The sequence below is a fragment of the Dermacentor silvarum genome, chromosome 2 (assembly GCF_013339745.2).
Source record: "Dermacentor silvarum isolate Dsil-2018 chromosome 2, BIME_Dsil_1.4, whole genome shotgun sequence".
NCBI classification, from domain to species: Eukaryota; Metazoa; Arthropoda; class Arachnida; order Ixodida; family Ixodidae; genus Dermacentor; species Dermacentor silvarum.
The window spans coordinates 118,071,530-118,080,883 of NC_051155.1; the positions used below are offsets into that span (position 1 = coordinate 118,071,530).

At 48.3% G+C, this 9,354-nt stretch overlaps 1 protein-coding gene across 1 annotated transcript; it reads right to left on the reverse strand.

Annotated features, from left to right (window-relative positions):
* Positions 1 to 291: 291 nt before the first annotated feature.
* LOC119440314 (uncharacterized) lies at positions 292 to 2,368 on the reverse strand. Its single transcript, XM_049662865.1, has 2 exons — positions 1,264 to 2,368; positions 292 to 371 (listed from the first exon to the last, which is right to left on the reverse strand). Exons 1-2 carry the CDS (start codon positions 2,345 to 2,347, stop codon positions 292 to 294), a joined length of 1,164 nt encoding a protein of 387 aa, XP_049518822.1. The 5' UTR covers positions 2,348 to 2,368.
* Between the last annotated feature and the right edge of the window lie 6,986 nt (positions 2,369 to 9,354).

Consider the following 9,354-nt stretch of genomic DNA (forward strand, 5'->3'; position numbering starts at 1 on the left):
TAGCGTATTGCGTCATATTCCTGAAGTGCACATTTAGCTTTAGTAATTTCGTCCACATAAGAGCCAGGTGCCTCACATTCTAGATCATAGAGATTATTAAGACTTTTCAGTAAAGTATTTTCTTCTAATTTTCTATAGAACGACCTCACAGACCCGATTTCTATCGCGATTGACCGAACGTCTTGTTTGAAAAGCTCCCAAGAGGCAAATAAAGGCGTATCAGCAGCCAAACAAGTTTTGAGTGCCACCCGCACACGAGAAATGAAGTCCCCATCATTCACAAGTGAAGAGTTAAGTTTCCAGAGCGCCCAGTTCGGTCTGAAATTTGAACGAGTGTTTTTTTCCAATCTGCGTCGTAACAATGCAGTTATCTGAAAAAGAAACAGGTTCTGCTTTACAGGACATTTCAGGGGATATAAGAGCCGATGAAACATAAATGCGATCAAGTCGTGTGTGGGTACTTCCTTGTGCATGTGTATAAGAGGGTAGGCTACTCGATGCCCCTGTGTCTATCAGTCCAGCCTTCTCAACTATAAGAGACAACACTTCAGCACTCCTATCACTACGACTAGGCCCAGTACGGTCATTTCGATTGCACACACAATTGAAATCGCCCATGAACACAACATTACGGTCACAGTCAAGTAAGGTAGCTATGTTCTCAAAAAGGTTAATGCGTCGCGGTGCATCATTAAAGGCATATACATTGATTAGGCGCCATGGCAAGCCATACAACATAAAATCGCATTGTATAAATCGCCCCTCACTGTCAACATTATATGCGACAGCAGAATATGGTAAACTCTTCCTGAGAAACAAAAGGCAGCCCGCCGAAAGGCCCACAGCATGTGACACAAATACATGAAAGACAGAGAGAAATGGCTTCAAAGCCTTCTCAGTGTCCTCATCGCTGTCTATCTTCGTTTCTTGAACGGCTACGAAGTCGAAGTGTCTGCTGAACAGCAACCGGCGTAGCTGCACCTGTTTCTGGCGGGATCGGAGGCCACATACGTTAAACGTTGCAAAAATAAGTTGATGGGACAGCGCCATGGTGACTACAAGGTATGCCTCATTACTGCATGCGTTGATCTGGCGGGGAAGGCGGAGGCGAATCCTCCCCCGTACCAACTCCAGGTCTCCTTGATCTCGAGCGTCTGCACTTTCCAGAATGCTTTGATGTTCTCCGACGACGCGACTGTCTAGGACCGCTTGTTGAGTCACTTTCTTCACTCGTAACCGTGTTGCACGATGCAGGGCGCTTACTTGCAGGTATTTCGGTGCAGACATGGTCGTCTGCAGTGCGTGCTGTAAGATGGGGCTGTGCACTAGGCGGTTCCGTCTTCGAAGTTTCTGCAGCAGTAGCCCGACTGAGGTTATCCTGTTCTCTCGCCATTGGCTCAGAAGCAGTCGGCGTTGCCTTCACACAGTGGAGCGTCATATCTGCATTTTCTGCCTTGTCTTCAGATATCGCCGCGACTGTGCACTCACTTACCGATGCATTGTCGACAGCGTTGGCGTCAGACTCCACAGCACCTGGAAGGTCACCCGTTGCATCTAAGACTTCAGTAGCATCCATGATATGGTCCTGCAACGCATCGTCGGGTGGTCTTGTGCGATTCCGTAGTTTACCGGCGTATGTCACCACACATTCTTCTGCAGAGTGTCCGAACCGGTGACAATCCTCGCATCGTGGCGTACGGCAGTGTCGACGAATGTGCCCGACTCTGTGGCAGCGTAGGCATAACGGTGGCCTGCCAGGAATGAGTACTAGGCTCTGTAGGCCACAAACAGTCAGTAGATGCGGAATGTCACTGACGCGAACTCCATCCGCCAGTGACACTACGACGTCTCGATTAAGTGTGCGCATCTGTTCCATATCGGACACCCTCCAAGTTTCTGCAGATATGGCTTTAATCTTCCCAAATGACTGAAGTGCTTCACGTATGTAATTATCTTCCATGCGTTCAGGTAGCCATAGCAGCTTCATCTTAACTTCTGTAGGCTCAGGGTCTATCACAACACAGCGGCGGCCTTGAACCAGAAATTCACCACAAGTGACTAGCTTGATTTTAGCTAGCGCTGTCTTGCAAGTCACCATCCACACATGTGACATTTGAAATTGACCAATCGAGCTTATGTCTTTGAGATCGATAACGTTCCGGAGAGCATCTCTAAAGTCTTGGGCCCGGTAAGGACGACCAGCGAGGTCTGCATGCAGAAAAACGGAGTCGGCGACGAGCTTACCGGAGGGCAGACGAGGCAGGACGATACGATAATCATTACTGCTGGTAGAAACCTGTGCAGTACCTCGGCTTGATGCCGATTGATCCTTTGTGGCGGAGAACATCAAAAACGCGACCGTTTAGAACGGCGTCTTCGTCTTTCTCCCCTACGCCACGAAGCGCACATAGACACACGCACCACGATGGAAATAAATACCCAACATTAACGAAAGGCCGCGTTTCTAGCGCGTTTCTAACGCGTTTGTGCTAGCGCGTTACGGCCCGTGTAAGAAGCTGGTGTAAGACGCTGTGGCCTCTCCGCCTTACCTTCAACGCGTTTCGAACGCGCTGCCCAAGGCGGTGGCAAGTCAAGTTCAAGTCGAGGAGCGTTTATGAATACGGGGGGTATACTCTCTCAGCAGTCATGTGATGGCGTCGGCAAACGCGGTGCACGTTCCGGCATGTGTAAATGGCTGCGTAAGACGCTGTGGCCGCTCCCCCTTACTAGAGAGTACTGCACGTTTCTAACGCGTTTGTGCTAGCGTCCCCTTAAGCGGGAGATCCGATGATTCCCTCCGGAGCTTCGCCCACTCATCATCATTCACCCCGTGGATATGCTGTGATTTTTTTCACCCAGCCATCCTTTTTAACCTTACTTTTCATCTTTTCATGTTTTATTTGCCTTCTAAAGCACAGGGGTGTTGGGCCTCCTTTGATACCAGTGGCGAACTACCTCTTTCTTCCTGCTGTGATTTTATTTGTTTCTAAAGCAGTTCTCTCTTTCCTTTGCGCTTTCAATACTTTTTTTCCTTACTCCTAGAATAAGGTATCAAACCGGAAGTTAGTCTGGTTGACCTGATAGCCCTTTCCTATCCTTCCTCTGCCTCTCCCTTTGTCGCTGTATAAAGCTATGGGGATTTTTCCGAGTTTTCAAATGAGCCAGGTAAGCGCTGAAATAAAATAATTCCATCCCATCATAGTGGCTTTTTTTATTGCCGCTGTCGAGTGACGATCACGTCGCCGAGAGTACTCATCCTTCTCAAAATGTTGGAGCTGCTGTCTGAAGTGGTTTAGAGGAACGGCGCTTTTCGGCGTTGCCTTTATACATCTGTTTGCTGTAATTCCGGTCACGGAACTAAATGTATATATTTGTCATAACTCGACCAAATTGGCCTGGCGCAGAAGGTATACAACATCGGAGGAGAAGCGTTTCATTTTTACCTCGAAGCATGTACCATACAGAAATATTTTCGCGAAAAGATAACTACAACAATGTACTACGATATGCTACATACGCGCTATTTCGACATACAACTACCCATCCATCGGTTTTGAAGGCAGTGTATGCTTAGAGGACAACACGTTCATTGCAGTGTTTAGCAGCGCATTTTCCGAAATGGCATCCGCTCCTAGAGTATATGGAATTTTTAATGGATTCACTGCATGTTTGCGAATGGAAAGATGCAAAAAAAGAAAAAAAAACATCGAGACAGCAAAGAAGGCCCGACGTAAAATGAAAACAAACGGAAAGGCACGGAGACTGCAAAACAGGAAATGCGAGAGAGCCTTCGTAGTGCAAAAGTGAGGCATGCCCAACGCAACGTGCGCATAGCGAAGGAGAAGTGAGCATGAGAACTTTGGTTTCTGAAGGAACATCTGCTATGTGCATCCTGGCACAGGTATCCTAATGCCATTCGCCTATTCTCAGCCGAACGTTTGTGGAATCATAGAGCCGGTCGACCTCACGTCTCAACGAAAGAGAACCAAAGAAATAGAGAGCACATGTCTATGAGCAGAGAAAAAAGAGAGCCAGGAAAGTACTTGAACAGAACCTAGAAAGGGAAGAATAGGGGGAAAGTGGCTGGGCCATACAAAAAAAAATAAAAAAAAGTACGAGCCAACACAGCAATGCACTTCTTCCGCCTTCGCCTTGTCTTCTGTATCTTGAAGTGCTCTTTCTTTATTATTATTTGTTTTGTACATTTTACTAGAGGAGCATAACCAGGCTTCTCTTAGAAGCACTAGCTTGCATATTCATATCTTCGCCACACTCCTTGCCTCCATATAGGTGTTTGCTTGCGTTCTCTTCTTAAGGTAGTTGTTCCTCACATGGCGGTCCTTATCAATGGTTTGCTGTCTTATTTTGTGTCCTTTTTCACTTCTTATATTATTATTTTCTTTGAATTTCGCCGTTCTTCCGATCAGCTAGCCCAATCTTTCTGCACGAGCCCATTTTGAGAAGGTATTGGCACAGTAGAATCTTACGTGAGCCTCATGGGACGCAGAGGGCTCCAGACCTTTGATGTTCTTCAGCTGCGCCTATGCCCATTTTCCATTCTTCATCTTTTGCACGTCTGCTCCCTGCGCATAACTCCTTGTGGAACGCACATAGATGAATATTGATTTGCCTCACTCTGGTTTCTCTCTACCTAGTCATAACCTTGTTCAGTTTGGTTACAAGCGCGATTTTTGAATACAAAGCTCAAAAGAAGTAACATGCGACAGCACGCTTTTACTATGCAGAATAGAAAACAAGAACGCAGCCAACTTCCGCTTACAACTCTTATCAACAGCACGAGCTGTGCTGCCAGGTTTTCACTTTCTCAGTGTTTCTGTTCTCGTGCTCCGCTTTACCGCCTGAGGAACCGGACGTCTTTCGCTCTCCTCCAGGCGCTTCAAACCCTCATCCTCACGCGATCCCAAGAACTTTTTCTTGACGCACATGTCCGAATTTTCCTGCACTAGAGACTGCCAAAACATGTTTCATTTCTCAGTATGTCGGTAAGACGTAAAGAAAGTCTGAGCAACAGGCAAAGATTCACGCAGTCTGAGGCATCAAGTCTACACGCCATTTCTTTTCGTTTGTTCAAAAGTGCGCTTCGCGTTTGCACCGTGATTCTTCAGCGGTGCCATGTTGTCGTCTGCTGAGATTGCGTTTGAAAAATAAAGAAAAAAAGCTCTTCTCGACAGCCACTGTTTTTATCAGATAAGGCCTTTTAGAATGTCTTAGCTTTTAAGATCCCCTTCATCAAGCAGGGGTTCTAGCCTATCGACCGAACATATTAGTCTGTTATCATATACTACTAAACGATCTGCAAAAAAAGAATACTTGTAACTAAATACACGTAAATGATTGCTGTCAGGCCTAGTGGGCACTCCGTTTTTTATTTCTGTTGAAAATAAGTTTTATAACCACTATCCTTGTTTAGGCATCTTGGGAGACCGTGGACCTATGGGCGACTACAAGATGGTGATCAGACCAAGAGGAGTGCTGCAGCTATCCCATGCTAAGCCTACTACAACTAGGACAAGCCATCTACGAGGCGGCCGGGTTCCGTTACGATGAACGGGAGGCGAATACCATCTGCCCCAACAATTTCTAGAACATTCTAGTCGTCAGTACTCCGAAGCAGGACCATGCGGCCAAGTATCAGTGCATCAAGACGATCAAGTTCACCGGCAAGGAATATGAAGTTGGAGCCTACTAAACGGCCCCGGACGTTACAGCTAAAGGAGTCATCCGAGGTGTGCCTGTCGAAGTTTCCCTGAGAGACAATACGGCAGCCATTATTACACCAAGAAATCGGACGGCGATCGCAGCCAAACGACTGTGAAACACCACAACTGTGATCATTTTATTCGAGGGTTACAAGGTTCCCTCGTACGTGAATTCCGAAGGAGTGCTCACGAAATGCTCATTATACAGGAAACAAGTGGATTTTCGCAACCAGTGTAATAGACTCGGGGACAGAAGTAACGTATGTCCGAAGAATGAGGATAAGCTATGTGCGGGATGCGGCAAGGCCAACCCGCATCAAGATTACATACGTCAGCCCAGGTGCCAGCTGAGCGGGATGGACCATCACACGGCCCACAAAATTGGTAAAGCCAAGTTCAAGAGACCACATATAGTCAAGCACCGACAATGGCTTCGCCAAGAACAAGCAATGAAACGACAGGAAGAACAGCAGCAGCAGTTTCGCTTTGTGGACGGGCATACCGAGCGAGGCAGATCCAGGTCCAGAGGCAGAGCAACGACTAAGGATAGATCCCGATCCAGGTCGCTGGCGAGATCCAGGTCCAGGTCCCGGGGAAGACAGGCAAACCCGGCTCTATGACGCCTAAGGTGAGCTGGTCAGATGCGGTGAAAGGGCCGCGCCCTGGGACACCTGAGGCGACTGCACATAATTATAACAATACTAACAAAATAGCTGAGATGAAGAAAGAGAATGCGCAATTGAGAGATAATGACACAGTTAACCAAGGAGATTCAGGGGCTTAAGAGGGACAAAAATCAGGCAAACAAACAAACGCGATCCCTGAGCCCCGGGAGACTGGAGGCAATTCAAGAAATCAGAATGGAAGAGGATAATGCTCCGCCTCCACCCAAGAGAAAGGCGACCAGGGACACAGCTACGGTTCAAACCCAGAACTTCAACCACGCAATTTCCGACCAGCAGAAGGCGCCTAAGGAACAGGCAGAAGCTACCAGCAATCTTTCGCTGGCAATCTCGGTGATCTTGAGCAGGCTAGATAAAATGGAGGCCAATATGACCGAAATTAATACCAGGATAACAGAACTTATCCCGAGAAGAAGCCCATCGCCTCCAATCAACAACACTCCTGTGATCAGCTCGGCAGGGAATCTACAAAATTTACGAGCAGCTGGTAATCGCAGCCCTTCTAACAGTCTTTTAAGAGCGCCCTCCTTCCTTCTGCCACCCTCCGCGGTAACCCCACCGTAAAACGGGAAAGCTTGAGAAGAGACCTTATCATATGGCAGTGGAATTGCAGGAGCTACGAAGCCAAAAAGGCAGTCCTGCAACAACAATACCTTAGAAACAAGACTAAACCGGACGTTATGATTCTTCAGGAAACACATGGACTAGCGAAACAGCCGGGATATCAAGCTATCGGGCCCCCGAACGGGAATAACAGAGCATTAACTACACTAGTGAGGAAAGGGATAGTGGTGATTCGGCATGAAACCCAAATCTGAGACATTGAGCACGTGCTATTAGAGCTCCTCCTCAGATGGAGGAAATCCTCAAGTATACTTATTATTGCGATAGCAATTATATGGACACTTCCACCGGATTTCTGCCGTCGGCGTCGCCGTTGCCGTCGTCGTCGCCGTCGCCGTGAGGTTCCGTATACATAAAATATTCGCCGCGCGCCGTATGCCCGAGCGGAAGCGTGCGGAGACGCACGCTGTCACGGAGAGCGAACGCACTCAATCTTCCACGCGCAAGCAAGGAAGCGAGAAGCGAGCGCCGGAGGGAGCGTAGGGGGGCGGGGGGGGGGCGCATTTCTACTCTGCCAACAACCGCGCTCGTCGCTCGCTCGCACCGTCTCTTATCTCCACACGGCTCTGACCTTTACATTCGCCGCTCAGTTTCCGTTGAAGCGATAGACCGCACGTACCTTCCCCGTTGCGGCGTATATGCGCTTGCTGCCAGCGTTTCGACAGTCGTTGTCTGCAGTCATTCAGTGTGATCTATTCATGTTTGTTTGTGCGCGCTCACACCAAGGTTAGTAATAGTCGGGCCACATTTTCCAACGCACGCTACACATGCAATGCTGCCCGGATCGGCAGTGCAGCGCTACAGGTGTGTCCCTTCGCACGCGCTGCCCACGGGCAGCGCTTCTCATTAACACCACCGTTTCACACGCGCCTTCTCGTGGTCATCGAGTCTCTCTTCATGTCGGTCTACTTACGCCGCAGCACACCTGCTTACTTATTCAGCTCATGTTTACTACAATTCATATTGCTACCAAAGCCGCTCACCTTACTTCGTATGACATTGCTGTGTTGCTATCGCATTCATTGCTTCGCCCTTAGGGCGAAATTGTGACATTTTTTAAAATTTATATAGTAATCCAACCCAAAAAAGAAAGCGCTTCATAACTCTCTTTAAAAAGGCTGTGGTGATGGCAGGGACTAGTCCTCTGATCATAGGGGGAGACTTCAATGCCCCGCACGGTGCCTGAGGGTATGGTTATACGAGAGTAAAAGGCAAAATGCTATGGCAAGACATTCAAGATACAGAGTTAACGCTCGTAAATGAGCCCGCCTCCCCTACACGTATAGGGACCGGGCTCAACAGAGATACCACACCGGATCTAACAATCGTCAACAAGGTGGTAACCGTCAAATGAAGAAACATCTTCGAAGACCTTGGGAGCGATCACAGAATTATAGAAATCAAGATCAAAGAAGCCGTAGATGCCGAAAATAGTAAAGCTGTTAAATGGATCGACTGGGATAAGTTTCGCAAAATAAGAGACGACAGGAAGCAAGAGCCAATCGAAAACATAGAATAATGGGCTAGAGACGTCATCAAAGACGTAAGCGTAGCCACTCACACTATCACGCCGGACCAACCGGTAGAGTCCAAAATCAAAAGAGGTGGCTGACAGATGGAGTAGCACACGAGGAATAAGGATTATAAACAGGGATAAAGTGCCTCAGAAAGGCTGGCAAACGTTTCGATAGGAGGACCTATCTTCGTCAAAGGCGGCCTCGTCATCCTCGGCGGGTTTGTTTTAAAGGGTTAGTGGAGTGACGTCACGTCGATGTCGGCTGTGGCTGGCTGCAAAGGGAGAGACTAAGAAAATGACCGCTGGCGCTTGACTGTCTAGGCGTGGTTTCTAAGACGAGGGGACAAGAGCGGGAGAGCGAGAAAGCGGCAAAAAATATTTAAAAAAATAAAAATAAAAAAATGGAGAGAAGACATAAGAGGGGGTTGGGGGAGCGAGAGGCGAGTGAGCGTTCCGAGGTGTCGTGGGTGTCGTGCGTTTGGGGTCCCTGAAGAACCGGTCAGTCGGCCAGTGTGCAAGTAACAACAATACGAGTTGAAACCATGACTTGAGTAGCGTAGCATCAAAGCTTCGGGTAATTTTGAAGGTGTTAAGATGGCGACACAGCGTCTGCAAAGGGGGGATAGGGGGGGGGGGGGATTTGTGGTTGACAGGGAGCAACTCGGTCTGTCAAGGGACGTCAGCCTCAGTAGTTCACCGTATAGGCGTCGTCACGGCGGTATACAGAAGTGGCGGGACCCTGTGTGCTCGAGGCACCGAAAAAAAAGGGGGGAGGGGGGGTATCCTGGCGTCTGTGGCTTTCGCAGGTGTC